Source organism: Malus sylvestris, chromosome 8 (genome assembly GCF_916048215.2).
Source record: "Malus sylvestris chromosome 8, drMalSylv7.2, whole genome shotgun sequence".
In the NCBI taxonomy this organism is placed as follows: Eukaryota; Viridiplantae; Streptophyta; class Magnoliopsida; order Rosales; family Rosaceae; genus Malus; species Malus sylvestris.
This window is the reverse complement of record NC_062267.1, coordinates 24,595,529-24,614,189: the sequence shown is the minus strand read 5'-3', so window position 1 is coordinate 24,614,189 and position 18,661 is coordinate 24,595,529. Positions and strand designations below refer to the sequence as shown.

The window sequence follows — 18,661 nt, the reverse complement described above, 5'->3', positions numbered from 1 at the left end:
AGGAAGGAAGGATGTATAGATTTGGATTTGCAGGGAGAGAGGAAGGGTCCAGGGAGGGAGGAAGGGTGCAGTGAAGTAGGGTGCTGACTCAATCTCGGGCGATCCTAACAACACTATGACTGGGCTCGACTTCGTGGACATGGCAACAGCTGGGCTGTAGACGGAGGGAGGAATTAGACCTCACAATGGTGGATGTGGTTCAGCGAGAACCAATTGGAATAGCTGGAAATATTTAATTAGATTAGGTCCCACATATATGCCACGTTACGTTAGCCACTAACAGAAGTTCTGATAGTAATTTAACGGAACGACGATATTGATTTTCAACATTCATATCAAAAGATTACATTGATCGAATTTGAATTTTAAAGACCACCTTAAATGAGTGGGTTAATTTCAAAGACTATTTATGATAAAAACTCTATAAGAATAAATACTTTTAACCACTCACCAACCCAAATACATTTTGTTTAGGGTAAATTACACAGTAACTCTTTAGGTTTGAGATCTTGCACAAACTCATACAACATCTTTAAAACATTTCACTTTCATACCTTACGTACCATTTTATTTCAAAATAATACGTCCGTTAGTTTTTTCATCTATTAATCAGTTAAGTGCTGACGTGGCTGCCAAATGTGTGCCACATGGCAATTTTATTTTATTTTTTTACTTTTTTTTCAAAAAACCTAAATCTTCTAAAAAAAAAAAATTAAAAAAAAAAAACTGAAACCTTCCCTCATCCTCCTCTCTTCTCCCTGCAACCCCAAAAGCCATATCCCCATCTTCATCTTCTTCCCTGCAACCCAGAAAGAAAAAAAAAAAAAAAAAACTGAAACCTTCCCTCATCCTCCTCTCTTCTCATCGTAACCCCTAAACCCATATCCCCCAGCTCTTCTCTTCTCCCCCATCTTCATCTTTTTCCCCCTGCAACCCAGAAAAGAAAGGGAAGAAAAAAAAAAAACCCAGATCGTGTCTACGCTGCCATCGCCGGGTTCGTGAGGTGAAATCAGGTGCGAGGATGGGTGTGGGTGCGGAGGAAGACGAACTGGGTTGTTTTTTTTTTTTTGTGGGTTGTAGGAAGGGGTTTCGGGGGAATAAGATGAACATGGAGGATGGAGAAAGGGAAGGAGAATGGGGAGGGAGGGTGAATGTGGGTGCGAGGAGAAGACGAACTGGTTGCAGGAATGGGGATCTGGGAAGGGAGGGTTGTGGGTTGGGGATTGTTTTGGGTTTCTGGTTTTGGGGTGGGGGGGGGTTACGGGGGTGGGGTTATCATTTCAGTTTTTTTTATTTTTTAGGTTTTTTAAAAAAAATTAATTTTTTTTTTGCCATGTGACACACATTTGGCAGCCACGTGGTAGCCACATCGCAGCCACATCAGCACTTAACAAATTAATAGATGAAAAAACTAACAGACGTATTATTTTGAAATAAAATGGTACGTGAGGTATGAAAGTGAAATGTTTTAAAGATGTTGTATGAGTTTGTGCAAGACCTCAAACCTAAGGGGTTACTGTGTAATTTACTCTTTTATTTATTTATTTATTTCTAAAAAATTATAGAAAATTGTAAAAGAAAAATGAAAAGAGAAGGAAGTTGTCTCTGATTGGCTGGTTACCTACAAATTTAAAGCAACGACAGAACCCCTCGTCTTCAGCTCTCTCGCACTGCTCTCTCTCCGATTTGACCGAGTTTCGCAACCCCCTGTGCTCACTCACCGAGTCAATTTTTGACTCGCCCGAGTTTCCACTCCAAACCCGTTACCTTCGCGATGAAGACTAGCGGTCTCGAAGTCTTCGACTTCAGCGAGGAGGACGACCACTCGGAATCGCTCCAGGGGAAATATTTTGGCAAGTTAAAAAACCCTAGGTTCGATACGAATCCGAATTTCAAGTACGATTTTCTCCAGAATGGTACGTTTGCTTTCCGCAATGTCTAAAATATGTAAGCTAGACTTCTGTGTTTGGTTGCCGAGAATCTGTGGGGAAAATAATCTGGTGTGAAATGAATAAAAGTTCAATAATTTTGTCTGAATTTTTATGTTAATGCTTCGAATTACAACTTTGGCACTTGCTGCTATGATAATCGATCGTTGGGAATTGTTACTATGCTAGCTTTGAGCTATGATGGAAATTTGTCCTGTTTGGAGTTGATCTTTATCGATAAGCTAATCGTTCGTATAGGATTAAGTAGTTTTTTTGAGTTCCTGGTTAATTGTTCTTCAGGTTTATTGTTTTTATAACAAATTTGTACTAAAATGAGGGATCTGTTTACTGTCTCATACTAAAAATTATCTTTGTATGGTGAAAATTTTAATAATTTGGCGGTTGATTTCTTAGTTAACTGCATTGTCTAATCTGTAAATTGAGGTTATCATATCGTAGAAAGAGGTAGAGATTTTTTGGTGGAGTTGGATAAATGTTTGAAAGAACTGGGTATTTACAGACGGATCTTCCAGTAATCCTAGTTTTATATATGGTAACCTTTGACCATTAATAATCACTTTGTATGCAGTAGGCTACTTACAGTTCCGTATTTTGCATGATCTGGTAAATATGTAACATTGTTGTTAGGTCCCGTTTGTATGTCAAATCTGCATTCCAATCCCCTGTTTACAATGGTTTCGCACCTTTTTGTAAAAATGCTGATTTACTTGTTGGTTATTCCGGTTTTGGTTGATGTGCTAATCCAGCCACTAATCTTCTGACATCTGTCAACACTCCCCCTCAATCTCAACTGCAGAATCCCAGTTTGAGATTGGAACAGTGTTTAAAAAATACAGGACTATGAACCCCTTTTGTCAGAATCTCTGCAACTTGTCATCAGTTGGAATGTACTGCACATTTATATCTCCCTTTTGCACCCTTTCATGAACAATGTGGTTGTTAGTAGCAAGATGTTGCCCTGAATCTTGTTGATACGTTGTTGTTGGTGTTTATATTTCTTTTTCTCTGTTAGCTAAAAAATGAAAATGGTTTATGTGTGTCATCAGTGTCAGCTATAAAGTATACTAATTCATCTAAATATGTTTCTAGTTGCGCAGGGAGCCAAACTTGAATCAAAAGATATTGGCAGCATACCTTGTGTAGATGTTGATTCAGTTGACCAAGATCATTGTTGTGATAATGCCATTTCATATTCCCCCGTGGGAACAATTGAAGAGAGCCTTGCTACCAAGATAGAGTATATGGAATTGGATGCTGCACCACAATTCAAATGTTTGAGTCATGAACAACACTCTGATTCCAAATTAGATAGTCATGGATCCAGAAGTCCTGTTTCTGAGCCAGAGAGAAGAGGTTCAAATGCTATGTCATCATCGTCATGGAAAAGCCAGTTACACTCTGCCCTTGAGGTGTCTCCGTCCAGTGTACGTCAACTGTCATATACCTGCTGAAGTATATCCTTAATGGAGAGATTAACTATCAAAATTATGCTTTCTGAATTTTTTTTGTGTTATTTTTTTTTTCAGAATGACCCAGTTGATGTGATTTTAGATGCTGATGAAAGCTCGAGTGACTCTCCATCAAGTCCTGCTTCTGAAATTGAAGAGGATGACGGTATTTCCTTGTTAATTGGAGGACTGCTAATCTTTAGTTTGTGCCTTCCCTAGTCATTTCTGTCGTGCATCTTGGTGTTCTTACTATTATTTGTTGTTCACTTTCAGATTCTTTGGGTACATATAAACCGTATCATTGCTCTGGTGATTTGGAAATGGTAATCTCTTTTCTCTTTTATTAGCCGTCCAATACATGTGAGATTGCTCCTTGCATAACTACATATTTGGGGTTACAAAAATAGAAAAAATAAAGAAGTGAAAGTGCATGTTGATGGTTAAACAAAATAAGTGTCAAGAAAGAAAGTGGGGTTGTTTGTGGGATATTCATATTCTGAGTAGTGTAATGGGTAGTTTAGGTGAGTATTGGGTACTTTTTTGTTTCATGTCACAAATACAAAGAATATTTGGTGAGCTATTAAAGGGATGTGTAAGGTAACCCAGTATGCACCATCAGGGCATGTTTTGGTGAGGGAGACTATCTATTCTTTGAATAAGTGTAATGCAGCAAAATAAATAAGCAAATATAATGTTACTTACCTTCTAAATAAGTTTTCTATACCATTTTTTTGCAGATTTTTTAATATTTTGTTAATCCACTTTTAGAAGGTTTTTAATTGTGACTTTCATACTGTTGCATAATCTGCAGGATAATATAAATATGACGGTTGTTCTTTATCCTGATTATGTTATATATCGGGATAGTTATTGTACAGAACCTCAGTTAACCTTTTCTCCCGGTTGCATCAAAATCAGTGGTTCAACATCCGAACGCCCTGGAACCTTTAGTTTTGAATGGGAAGTCGGTGATCTCATTGATGTAGAGTGTCAGTGGTTTCAAAAAGTGAGTCCTGAAACTCTCCTATTGGATGTCACCAATTACTATATATACTTGGTATTGAATATGTACAGTTTATTATACTGGCATTCAGGTTGAATTTGTCATGATAAAACTTCGTGTTGTATCAAAGAATGCCACGGAAGATGATGGTGCACCCAGTACTTCTGGTCAGTGCACTTTTACTAGCAAGCTCTTTTCTTTTTGTTGGTTTTTGCATTCATTTAGTGAGATTGGTGCTGCAAGTGTATTTTGGGTATTTTGGGAGACTTCTCTTTCTTGAAATTCCACCAGATTTTTTATGGGTAGATTATTTAACTTGCTGTTCACTTGTCAAAACTAATGTGACCCTTCTGAAAAAGTTTGGTCAATTTTCACTCTGGTTCTATGCAAGCTCCCAGATCTCATTCTATGATGTTTGAGCTATGAAGCTAGGACACTGATAAAGAGGGTTTCTGGTTAAAGGTTGTGTATACATTATATAGAAAGTCTTATGGTGAGGACACACTCTATGTAGTCATATGTGTGACTGGAAAATATTTGTGACCCAAGTGTTATAAGTAAAATAGACCAGTACTTTGTAATCCAAGTATTAATGAGGCATCTTTCAACACTGCAGATTACTTTTAGCAAGTAGTATGTGTCATATGAGAATCTGTGCTTCTTTGTAATTCAGAAAAGAAAATAAAGTTCTAGATTTTTAATCCTTTTTTTGAACAGTGTGTGGGTTAAATTCTGTCCCAACTAGTTTTATTTTCCTTTTGGGACTTGAAACTCTTAAGCTGAGTGTGGCTTCTCTCTTTTTTTTTTCTGGCATTATCTGCTACCTAAACTTCTCCTAGGCACTGAAGAGTTGAAGATTGCAAGTGTTGAACCCAACTGGTTCGAGCAACAACAAAGGATAATGTCTTTGAATGCAAAATATATCAATTCATGGGTTTTGCATGAGTAAGTTTGTTTATGTTTCATTGGTTAATACAAAATGTAATTTGTATTTCTTGATGTTCAAAGCTTTATGCCAAGTAGCTGTATAATTTGATGGCCTATACTCTTAATAATACTACTTCTTTTTCTATCTAATTATGTGGTGTATGACTGTAATTATATTTGTGTTGAATGTTGGAAATGAAATGACAACATGTTTCTTTTTGGTAATTCCTTTTTCTTTTTGTGTAGAAAAGCAATATTTAATAATTTTATAAAAGGAACAGCATTGGACACTATGCTTTCATTACTTCAGATAGACTAGGATATTATGTGTTTAGGAATCCTAGTTTCAGGCTTTCAATTCTGCACATGATGTTTGATTACTGTAATTTAATACGTTGGATATGCTTTTTATAGTCTTAACTAGATTTAAAGTTCCATATTTTCTCTTTACTCTCATTTGTACCAACATTGACAAAAGTATAGCCACAAACATACACAAATTAGAGACAACTTATCTAAATATCCAAGAAATGGTCAATTTAATCTGTTTTAAGAATTACACTTTGTCAGTGCAATGAAATTCAATCTCATCAAGATCATAAATTCCTTTTTTGTGTTTTCAAAGGCTTAGTGTTAGGATGAAATGAACTAAATGGCATTTTGGGGGATTACAATGACAGATTTAAGGGGATACATAGTTCAGTAGCAAAAGGGATTGCTGTGAGAGACATCTGATGTCCACTCTTGAATTTAGAACTTCGAAGTAATAGTGTGAAGTGAACCATCCAGCTTGCGTTTTTATTATAAGAATTGGTGCTGAAAAAACCCAGTAAACATTAAATCTATTAGTTTTAAGGCTCTTGGTTTATAGCTATGTTCTCTATTTATATTAGTGCTGAGTTTGTATGCATTTAATTTATACGGTATCTGTTCAACCATGCTGCTGTGTTGCTGTGGGCCGGGCATAGTGTCCAGTTGGTTTTCCTCTTTACAGGGATGATGTACTGCTGTGGTGATAAGTATTGCGTGTGTTTTTAGTGGTTTGCAAATTAGAATGGTTCGACCATACTTTTGAAAAGAATAAAAAAGGAATGGTTCAATCGTACATTTTTGTTAGTTCATTCACATATATCTAGCTTAGAAATGCAAGGTAATTGTTTGGATTCACAATGTATTTTTCCTTGGTGAATTATTTGCCACAACTGTAAATATGTACTAGTTCTGTGTATGGTGTATTGTTGTATCAATTCATTTTACTTCAGTAGTACTGCACAATCTTAAATTTATATTTTTTCCCATTTTGATACAAGTAGCATGGGCATGGAAACAGATGAGGACGATTCAATTGGGCAGAGGCATCATTTTCCGAAGTGAGTTAAAGTGGTCCTAGTTCCTTTTCTCTGTAACTATGATGACACAAATTATATTCCTTTCTGTATTATTAGTAGTTAAATGATGTTTCCTTAACCTTCCTTTTCCTTTCTTTGTTTTCAGATTCTTTGTTCTGTCATTTTGAGTTCTTTAGTTGTTTACAGTTGTTACGCTTTCTAGTATTTTTTTTTCTTTTCTCTCTTAAATGGTGAGGATTGGATAAGGTTTTGAACTCTTTGTTCCTCGGTATCACATAATCCATTTGTAAGGCTTTCTTGATCACTTTGAATTTATGGGATTTGTTTTTCAAGTGTAAAGAATTATTAAATTATTTCTGTATGTAATGTGGACGTATGCTTTTTTTGCTTAACTCATACCTGTGGCCCAAAATCCATCATCGGCTAAACAGTCATTTAGTTTTTCCATTTCTCTTTAACTCATACAACAAACGGAAGAAGGATCAATTTAAAGAGACGCAGAATCAATTTATGTGGTCCCTTTGTTATTGCCCGTAAAACTATTAAGTATTTAGGGAGTTTGGCTCTGGTCGAAACTGTTTGTGTTTATGTTGCTTAGTAATATACCAAATGGTAGAATACTTGTTTGGTTCTATGAAAATGAACATGATTGATTTGGTTTACAGTTCAGTTTCTATTTCTTTCTCAGTGTTGTTTTATGATGTTTTCTAAACATATTTGAGATGCTATACAGTTTTGATGAGCCTTTTGAAGATGTTGTATATCCGAAAGGGGACTCAGATGCTGTTTCCATCAGCAAGAGAGATGTTGATCTCTTACAGCCAGAGACATTTATTAATGATACAATTATTGACTTCTATATCAAGTAAGCTTGCGTGGATAACCTCACATGCATAATTTATACTCTTTATATTAAAGACTTGCATGTTTTGGGATTCTAAATACTTAGTTCCATTATGCACAGCTATCATTATCTGGGACTTGGTTTTGTCAGTTTTATTAATAAGAGTTTTAAGGTCAAAAGAAATTAAAAATGTTGGGAGGTAACATCCCTTTCCTTGGTCTCAAACAGGAGATATGAGAACCAAGTGTGTCCATTAAAGTACATTGTTTTGTATAGATTTTTTTTTAATTGCTTAGTTCTTCTTAATCATTCAAAAGGGAAAATGTAACCACTGATAAATTCATGATTTTACTAATAAATAAAGCTAATTTCGTATTTATATGTGTTCAAGTGACTCTTGCATACCTTAATATAAAAAAGTACCAATAATCACATACTAATAATCATTTCGTTGTTAGGGGTCAGCAATTTTACAAAGTTGAGCAACTTGGCCCGTTTGATAACATTTTTATTTTCAGGTTTTAGTTTTCTTTTTTTATTTGTTAGGAATATAGGTGAAATACAGGGGAAAAATGGTAAGAGCAAAGCTGGAGGAAGGATGGTTGGAAAAAAGTGGAACAAAGTACACAAATCAAAAACCGAAAACTGAAAACAATTTTAAGTAGGTTTTCTTTTCTAATTATTGCTACTTACTTTTTCCTCTACCCTTCATCCATCCTTCTTTATTCCTCGTTCCTCCATAGAGATTTCCTCTATCTTTATGAAGAAAATATGAATCCTATAAACAAAAAATGAAATGGTTATCAAACTGGCCCGTAATTTCCCAAATTTATCTTTACTTTGTCATTCTTTCATCTGGTTAGTCCTACACTGGATCAATCTTCTCTACCATCAATATCCTCACTATCCTCAACGAAACCCTTGGGCTTGTGTTTTAGGAACTTTTAAATTGCTAGACCTTTTTTTACCTGAGTATATAAATAAATAATATATTTCAAGTAAGTTGATATATAATCACCGAAATCGTAGATGAAAGCGTTGAGAAACTGTTAATTTGGACGATTCTTCAATTTATGAACTGCTAATGAATTTAAAGACATGATAATGAGAGTACATCATGTAATGATATAAGATCATTGAAATACTAATCCTTTGAAGTTTGAGACAGCGTTTGAAAATGTAATAAATAATATTTGTTAATTACCAAAAGATGATGCTAACCTCCGACAAGGCTAATGCTAATTGCTATTGCCTTTATTAGCACTTAATGTGATTGTAGGTTTTGAAAATTTTATAATTCACCTGTTAAAATATACTCTATTGACAGGTATCTGAAGAATCAGATTCAGCCTGAGAAAAGGCATAGGTTCCACTTTTTCAATAGTTTTTTCTTTCGGAAGCTGGCTGACCTGGACAAAGATCCATCCAGTGTTTCCGATGGCAGAGCTGCTTTTCAACGAGTTCGTAAATGGACGAGGAAAGTGGATTTATTTGAAAGGGATTACATCTTCATTCCTATAAACTTCAAGTATGATCCTTTGACCAAACTTTTTGCCTTTGTAATAAGCTCAATTTACTGGGGTGCTGATACGTAGCTTTTGTGCTTTAATTGTCAGTCTACACTGGAGCCTAATAGTCATATGCCATCTTGGTGAAGTGCCTAAACATAATGGTAAGTTTCTCCTTGATTGCGCAATGTGCATCTCATCTCTTCTTCATCCTGTCATTTATATACTTTTTCCATGTTCAGATGGAGAATCAGGAAATTCACGTAAAGTACCTTGTATTTTACACATGGATTCTATCAAAGGAAGTCATACGGGTCTGAAAAATCTAATTCAAAGGTATCTATTAGCTGTTAAAGTTAATTTTTTTTATTACTTCTAATCGCTCATGCTCGACTCTTGATGTTCTTTTTATGAAAACTTGATGATATTAGTAACAGTCTGGCTATTGCGATATAACCATTGGATATTAATACAAGCATTAGGTTAGGTTGAAGTTTCTTTTTTTTTGTTGGGAGGGGGAAGGAGACACTTGGACAATTCTCAAGTCAGTAGACATATTTTTCTATTTTATGGGATAATATGGGATAGAGGTCGCACTTGGTGCGATGGCAAGTGCCTTCGTCCATGAGCGGTAGGTCTCGGGTTCGAGACTTGGGAGCAGCCTCTCCATAAAATGGGGGTAAGGCTAGCCGACATTCACCTCTCCCAGACCTTGCGTAAAGCGGGAGCCTTGTGCACTGGGTACGACCTTTATGGGATAATATGGGATATTTTATGTTTGTGTTTGATGGTTTGATCTTGGAATAGGGTACTCAGTACTTGGGGGTTTTGAATGGCATATGCACTCTTTAATACAACTTCAGAACTTAGATATTCTAAATTGTGACATCAAAGTTTGATCTTGAAATGATAGTTATCTGTGGGAAGAGTGGAAAGAAAGGAAAAAGGAGACATCTGAAGAAATCTCATCAAAGTTTCACAACCTGCGATTTGTCTCACTTGAGGTATTGCTCCAGTCGTATGTAACAGTTTTAGAGAGGGGAAACAATAAAAATCTGTATTATATGGGCATATTGTATTCTTATGATCATATTGTTGTGTATGCTTACTACCCTTGTGATTTCATAGGCCACATGGAAGAATGATTTCATAGGACACTGTGGGGTAGAGATAATTTGAAGTATCATATATAAATGCTACCCTTCTTGTCTTAATAAAAACTGCTACTACTTGGGTAAATTTTTGTCCAAATGTCCTTGCTTCATTGGCACGGGACGCCAGGTGGCGGTGTACTCGTTCCATGGAAGTTGTTTTCTAAGTGAAGGGCATTACTATCTTGAAACCACCTTTTTTTTTAATATAAAAAGAAGAATATACAAAGAAATTTGTGGATATTAAGATTGTCTTTTATATTTACGGGGTCGAATTAGTATGATAGTCTGGTATTCAAGATATGCACTAAGTCATTATAGGTTAAGTTCTAGATGCAGTACGGCAAATTGATTGTTTTGTAACTATAAAAACTACTAAAATGTTCTTTCCCTTTTGGCCTAAATCTTTTATAAATATATATCAGATGAATGGATTCAATGGAATAGCTTGCACATGTGCATCTTCATTTGTGATCATTCTGTCTTTGAGCTCCTGCAATAGATGTATGCTCTCTTTGTACAATTACATGACATATTTTTGTCACTATAAAGTTTTATCTTTCGCTCCCTCATTTTTTTTGTGGTTTTAGATAAAGAAGTGTTGAATAGTTTTTCCTGATGGTAAAATGTTAGAACTTCTGACACTGGTACGTGTTCTTATTAGCTACCGCAACAGGAAAATTCGTTCGATTGTGGCCTGTTTTTACTCCACTATTTGGAGCTCTTTTTGGCAGAAGCTCCTGTTCATTTCAGCCCTTTCAAAATAACCAAGTTTTCCAACTTTGTAAGTGGTCTACTTTGTCTTTTGTTTTTCCTTAGTTTCACTAAGTCTTTAAATTCTACCGTTTACCTTGTTGAAATCCTTGATGTGGCATGTGAATTTTATATATCTGATACGCAGCCCTAACATCTTTAACTTCTAAATTGTACTGCCCACCACCTGGTTGTGTTCATACTTTTGTTTTTTCTTATTGAAAACATAATTACAGTGTTTATAAATTAGGGTGATGCTTGTGAATGCTTGATTGAAGCCATTGGGGTGAAAATCAAGTATTGTTCTTCTCTTGTTCGTTTGTATTATTACTTTATAACATATATATGGAGGAGTGTCCAATCACCGAGCAATTTAAGAGGAAACATAGCACATTCAAAGTCATTGGATGTAAATGTCATGGTTTAAAGGAGAGCACTTACTTTCTCTCAATGTTTTAAAAGGCAAAGGTGAAGGGGCGAAGCCAAGGCGTTTCATGGATAGCCTTGCCTAGGCGATAGGCGTAAGGCTATCGCCTCACGTTACCTAAAATTATTATAATACTTCCTATATATAAAATATAATACTTTGTAAAACAATCAAGCAAGCATGGCAAGCAATCAAATATTTGACTATTATTATTATTTCTCTAATTCGCATCATAAAGTCATAATAAACTATTAGAAACTAAGAAACATAAAATTAGCATGAATTTTATAAAAAAAACCTGCCCAAAATGACGTCGTTTTGGGTTTGGGCTTTTAAAAAAAATAAAAAATTCAAACTCCCAGGTGGCGCCTAGGGTAGTCTATAACCCACTTCCGCTGGGCAGAGGCGTTTTCTTGATAACCCCACCCATGAAATCGCTTAGGCTAGTCTCAATACTAGTTTTTTAAAACATTGCTTTCTATTAACTGCTGCATGAAAACCCAACTAAGATATCATACTTTAAGCATTGCATGTTTTCCTATTAATTGATGGATGAAACGTTAAAACATATCAACAATTACTTATTGGATATTTGAATTCTCAAAAGTCCTTAATGCGAAGTGTTAGAATACTTCTGTATGCGTATCTATGTTAGTATGTTGATTTACAGTTTCTAGCATGCATCACATCTGAAGATTCTAGGATTTTCTTTTTCTCAAATAGAAAGTCTTTCAGTTCTGTTGCCTAACAATGAATTGGGACAGAATCAGATTTTAGATACAAATGTTGGGACTTTAAATGGGGTTTCTGTGCATAAAACTCGTACCTTTTCCCCATTATTTCTTGTTTCCTTTTAATTATGATCCTCCTGTAATTTAATTGCAAGCTTTATGTTTCAAATTTTTGTTATGCATAATCACAATTTCTGTTGCCAGCTTAATGCAAATTGGTTTCTTCCGTCCGAGGCATCTCTCAAGCGTACCCTTATTCAAAGGTTAATTTTTGAGCTACTTGAAGATCGTTGTCGGGGACTCTCTTCAGCAGCTTCCAGTGATGAAGACCAGGCTAAGTTTCCAGAATGTAACAAGCATGAAACTGGTGTGCAGTCTTTTTCAGGAAGATGTGGTCCTGCTGTAGCTTGCCAAGAAAATATGTCAAGTTCTCAAGCAGGCCAGGGAATTGAAATCACTCTATTATCCTCATCTTCTCTAAGGAGTTCTGAGTGTGTTAATGATGCAGGCTTGGTTCTCCAGGAACTTTTAGAGCCAGGAGCCACCCCCGGCTCACTCTATGGAGAATATCAATCATTTGACCAAAAATCATCTTTTTACCGTCTTAATGGAGCTATATCACCGATGGAGGTAACATTATTTATTCTTGTTCTGTTGGGAACAATATTCGTTCTTACTATTAGATAGTTGGGATTGAAAAGCATGAGCATGATTAATGTTGGCTTTTGCGCTGTTTTGGAGTTCTTTTGGGTGTTGCTTTTTAGTTCATGTGTGTGTTTGGGAGAGAGGTATTGGAAGGGCCATGTTATAGGTTCTGTTTTTACGTTTTGCTTAAAAATTACTTTTAAAGGATAGTCCTTTTTTTTTAAAAGAGAAATTGGAGTATTGGTCCCTAATTGGAGCTTTGGTCCCCAAACTAAAAATCTGTTTGTATTTGTCCCTAAACATGTTACAACGTGGAGCAATGGTCCTTTTGGGTAACTTCGTTAAAATTTCCCTTCAAACTAAAACATTTAAAGTGCAATTAAGGTAGGGAAGTTCTAATGGAGTTACCCAAATGGACTATTGGTCCACATTGTCACAAGTTCAAAAACCATTACTCACCGATTTTCAATTCAATCTCTCATTTTAATTTTCTTTTAGCCAGTAAATGCTTTGAGAATCATTTCTATCATTATTTAAAAGTCGCAGATTTATGTAGACCTGTGATGCAGGCTGGTACACCCTTTTTTTTTTTTGTTTTTTTTTGGGGGGGTGGTTCCTTTATGGGCAGAGAACTATATAGGACAAAAAATGTATTATAAATGGATCATTTTACGTAGTTTCGTTTAAGAGAGCACAATACTTGCACTTACCTTTTGTTTCATTACAGGACGACACCAAAACTGGAGAGCAGTTCGCTTTTATGCCTACAGGAGACTCTGGTTTTCAGCAAATAACTGGAATTACATCTCAAACTTGTGACATTGAGCATACATCAAGAGCTTATGGCGTTGAGACTGACTTTAACTTGGCGCAAGCGGAAAATGGAAACACTGATTCATCCCCTAAACTATCAATGTGTGTCTCTGACCAATCTGAATATATAGCGGTCATTGAGAACCATTCAGTTGGGGAAGGTTTGGGTTCGAGTCAGAAAGAAGAAATGGATGTAAACCATTCTCATTTTGTGGAAAACGTCACATGTTTAATAGATGTCCTTGTTTCTGCTCCAAGCAAGATGCAGGACGCTTCCATTATAGAATTAGAAGGTTCTCAAGATCATGTGCATGACTGGAATGAAAATGGAGATTCTCAAGACCATGATGCTTTCCATGATGGCAACGGAAGTTGTCAAGACCATTATAAGGTGCATGATGGCAACAAAAATGGAGGTTCTGAAGACCATGGTAAGGTGCGTGATGGCAAAAATGGAGGTTCCCAAGACCATGATATAGTGCTGGATGCCAATGAAAATAGAGGTTCTCAAGACCATGATAGATTGCATCATGGCAACAAAACTACAGGTTTTCAAGACCATGATAAGGTGCATGCTGTCAACGTAAATGGAGCTTCTCAAGACCATGATAAGGTGCAGGATGGCAACGAAATTGGAGGCTCTCAAGACCATGATAAGGTGCTTGATGGCTACGAAAATGGAGCTTCTGAAGACCATGATGAGGTGCAGGATGGCAACGAAAATGGAGGCTTTCAGGACCATGATAAGGTGCAAGATGGCAACAGAAATGGAGCTTCTGAACACCATGGTATGGTGCAGGAAGCGGCTCCAATTCCCTCGTGCCAAGAAAATCCCGATGTACAAATGGATCAAGACTCCGATATGGTAGACAACAGGACAGTCTCATGTTATGATGATGTTCAAATTTCCGATGGACCAACGCCTGACGATGGTCTGATACCCGAGTCGCTAGAGCAACGCGCTGCAAAAAGGCTGCGGCTTACACCTCCAGTTGAAGGGGATAAATGTGTCACAAGAAGCCTTGTTGAAGACTGAAAGTCGTGAGGCCACCAATTCTCTTTTTGCAAGTATTTTGATAGTTATTTGACTTGAATGGTCTGTCCATATGAGGTATGTGGGATGTATTTAGAGTTGAACAGTTAGGTAATATGACGCTTTTGATCTAAAATGTTAGTGAATTTATTCGTCTGAAAAAAAAAGCTTTGATTTAATCTTGCTGAATGGTGAGGTTCTCTGCATCTTCAAGAGTGACCGGTAGAATTTATACCCAAACTTGTTAACATGTAAAAGAACAAACAACCGCAAGTAAGCCTAGGACCGGGAGGGGATGAACCGGTTAAAGGCTCTTTGACAGTCAAGTTAGTAAGCAATATTAAACTCAAGCAATAGGCAAGAGAACAAGTATGTAGATATTGCGTAACCAGATAAAAACCCTAAAAGGTGTATTTCTACTAGTGGAAGAGATGAGCTTTTAGGATAGTAGAATCCATATTAAATCGAAAGAATCCCAGAGGATATCTAATATTGCATCCTCTTAAGATTGATTATCACATGCCAATTCTTAGATTGTAAGGACTCCAAGATTATAGGAAACTTGTAGATTCCTTGTTGGATTAGTTTCCGAATCTTGCGGAACAAAATGGTATATCTCAGCAAGGTCGACAGACTTTGCCCACTTACTCCGGAACAGGATGATGGTGGCATCGTTGATCTGTTTAGCCAACTTTGCAATGGAGGCTGTTGAGTCCGTCATCAGACTTGTGAAGTAGGCGTATTCTGATCCGTCTTACTTCACCCCTAGAAAATTATGGTCCATAATTGCCCCTATCTAGGCATAAAAAATGACTGGTTCCCCTTAAAAATGGGTAGTTACTTAGAGACCAAGCCTTTCAGAATAAGTCGGAATACGTACCGTTTTCTTCCTTCAGAGCGTGGAGTCTCAACTTCGTTTCTTGTGAACTTTTGACGTTCCAGATTCAGTTGTGCGATCTTGAATATTGAGAAGGAGAGGCAACAATGATGAACATGTAACCGTGATTTTTCCTCCAGCTTAGCCTTTAGTTTTCATCATGAAACCTCCTTTTCTATTTCATGCCTTACATTCCAAACCCAGTTCTCTCTTTGAACCTTAGCCATATTTATCTTTGTCAACGACTGAACTTCATTGGCGTTTTCTGACGACGACTGAACTTCATCAGAGTTAATGGTCCTGGCCAAATCTGTTTTATAGCTTCCATATGAAAATTTGCATGTTAGGTGTAAGGGCTTGTCTCCCCCAAGTAATTATAACTTTTTTGCCCTGTTCATGAGACTTTATAACAAACATGTATTTACACGTTATAAACACTTGCAATTTTATTCATGCCATTTATCCTATTTGAATAAAATGTTGGAAATTTTTCCATCCCTTGCTTCCCAATCATGGAATAATCTGGTAATCCGACAAATTTCTTCAAAGTAATTTAACTTCGAAGTAATATGTAATATAATAGAATATGAGCAAGCTTGTAGGCCCCAGATAGAGCTCAAAAGCCCCCTAGGTAACATTGATTCGGAAAAATGTTACCTCTCAAACTTGGTATCCATGAAGATTCCCACTGCGATTAGGAGTACCACCTTACTCCGACACCGGGTCTAATGCCCATGAAAAATCCTTTTACTATATATTTTTCATAATGTATTTGTCGAATTAAAGACGAAAAAGTGATAAGTCTTACCCAGAATGACCTCCAGAGTTCAAAGTCAAATAAGTGTTCCTTTCTCAATATGTTGTCTTGTTCGTTGACCTTGCCCTGTTTTGGGTTAGAGGATTTTAGATATGCCTATAACTCAGAAAAGGTTTCCTACTCAGTCCTGATTGCTGGTTTGTCCTTAGTGAATATTAAACAAAAGTTCGTCAGGGACTTGGTCACCTACATGTGGATTGAAAACACTTTTCAAATCCTTTTGTCAGACCCTGTGCACCAGACCAGAGTGTTTCCGACCAGACTACACTTAGTTGGCTTGGCTAAGGCACTTCCGTGTATCGGAGCTCTATTGGAATAAAATTCCTCTTGAGGACTTCCTAGTCCAAATGCCTCATTCAGACCTGCTTAACATATATGGTGTTGCAAAACTTACTTGGCTTAGTACGCTGGTTTAGGATAAGAGTGATCGTACTCAGGGTTGGGACTCAGAGCCACCCTTCAGATTATTCTCGGATCGCCTTTACATTCATTCCCTCGAATGCATAGAGCATAGATTTGAATGTTATAACTCATAACCCACAACCTTCAGGTTGCATAATCTTTTTCAAGAGTTGGATGGTGCACTGGAGTTCCAAATCAAGGGGTTATGTGACATGTCCCCATGCCCGTTACCCGCTAATCGTAACCACACTTGTTATGCTTCGAGTCTCCCAAATTGCTAACTGAACAATACGCGAAGTTTCAAAGTTTTGTGTTATTTGGGCTTTTTAGGTATTTTCACTACCGCAAAAAAAAAAAAAAAAAAAAAAAGAACGAACAAGTGCGTATCATAACTCTGAGAATAAAGATAAAAATAAAAACTCTGAGAATTCTTTTATTGAAAAAAGACTTATGTTGACAAAGGGGTGTGATTGAATCCGAAAAGGATTGCCTACATATTCTCGGAAAAGGGAACCAAATTATTGGTGTAGTTCAAGAAAGATGGTACAATGTAAAAAATTTTCATTGGACCATTCTTTGATGAATAGCCTATGGTGAGGCGATACAGAAATGAGTTCTCCAGGGACTTGTATACGCGTAGACGGCAACGTGTTAGGCATAGTATCGTCTGAGCTTGGTGATGTTCCACCGCTTGGTGATCGGAGTTCCATCCATGCGCTCAAGGTTGTAAGCAATATTAAGACTCAAGTAGTAGGTAAGAGAATAAGTATGCATAGATTGCGTTACCAGAGATGAACCCTAGAAGGGTGTATTTATACCAGTCGAGGAGATAACATTTTAGCATAGTAGAATCCGTATTAAACCTGCAGAATCCCATAGGATATCTAGGAAGTAGATATTGCATCCTCCTGGGAGTTTGATTACTTGCGGCGCATGCCAATCCTTTGATTATAATAACTCCAAGATTATAGGAAACCTGTTGATTCCTTATTGGATTGGGTTCTCGAATCTTGCGGTACAAGAATGGTCTATCTTAGCGAAGTCGACGAACATCAACTTCACCCAATGATTCCGGAACATGATGACGGTGGCATCGCTAATCCATTTAGTCAACTCCTAATGGAGATTGTTGAGTCCATGACCAAACTCCTGAGGTTGGCATATTCGGATTCGTCTTACTCCGGTCCTGGAAAATCATGGCCCACAATCATGATAATGTCTCCTCGGAGTAGATGATCTATTGGCAGTCCTTTCTTTAAAGCTGTCCAAGCGACTGTTTTGTCTTAACCGATAATCTTGGCTTTTTTAGTAAGGAAGTGCCGAGTATACTCCCTGATAAACTAGTTGGGCTTCTTGACTACACTGAAGAGATAGACAGACAAATTATTGACAACATAGTCAAAATTAGCCACAATATGATAAGAACTTCTATATTCTATAAGGTTCTATGTTTACATTTATATAATCACATTCTTAAAAATAACTATTTTCGCATTAGGAAAGATGTGAACTCAATAATTATGTGTCGCGAAAAAGGACCACACATAGACAACATGGTCAAGATAACCATAATAACCTTATCACATATGCTATTGGTTGATCTTGGATGATGTTGAGAAAAACAAGGCAAAATGAAACACATATGTAAGTCTCAGGGGAGGTTGAATATCAACTTTTTGGGTGCAAAATAAGACTCAAATTTGTTTTAGAGGTTGACACAGTTTGGTTTGGTGAGATTCTAGGTTGAAATCAAAACCAAAATCGAATTCTTTTGATGTGTGGTTTGATGCGATTTTGAAGCTTGAACATAAATAGAACCAAACCATTTAGTTGCAGTTCAGTTCAATTTCAAATGGTTTTGGTTTCAATTTTATACCATTTCCAAATTTGAAAAGAAATTCATGATCACAAAGCTAAAATTCAACTTCAAATAAAGTTCAACATCAAAGGGCCTTATGGCATTACTTTAGGAAAAACTCAATTG

The 18,661-nt window shown here is 36.6% G+C and overlaps 1 protein-coding gene across 2 annotated transcripts; it reads left to right on the top strand.

Moving 5' to 3' along the window:
- The first annotated feature begins 1,626 nt into the window (after positions 1 to 1,626).
- On the top strand, positions 1,627 to 14,760 carry LOC126631820 (probable ubiquitin-like-specific protease 2B). Of its 2 annotated transcripts, none has more exons than XM_050301975.1 (16): positions 1,627 to 1,916; positions 3,039 to 3,373; positions 3,476 to 3,563; positions 3,671 to 3,720; positions 4,209 to 4,403; positions 4,492 to 4,567; positions 5,240 to 5,345; positions 6,641 to 6,697; positions 7,410 to 7,541; positions 8,848 to 9,048; positions 9,137 to 9,192; positions 9,271 to 9,364; positions 9,942 to 10,032; positions 10,844 to 10,963; positions 12,295 to 12,720; positions 13,463 to 14,760. In XM_050301975.1, exons 1-16 carry the CDS (start codon positions 1,775 to 1,777, stop codon positions 14,582 to 14,584), a joined length of 3,291 nt encoding a protein of 1,096 aa, XP_050157932.1. In that variant the 5' UTR covers positions 1,627 to 1,774; the 3' UTR covers positions 14,585 to 14,760. The 2 variants fall into 2 exon arrangements, with proteins under 2 accessions (XP_050157932.1, XP_050157931.1); XM_050301974.1 differs by having other exon boundaries at positions 6,638 to 6,697.
- The last annotated feature ends 3,901 nt before the right edge of the window (positions 14,761 to 18,661 follow it).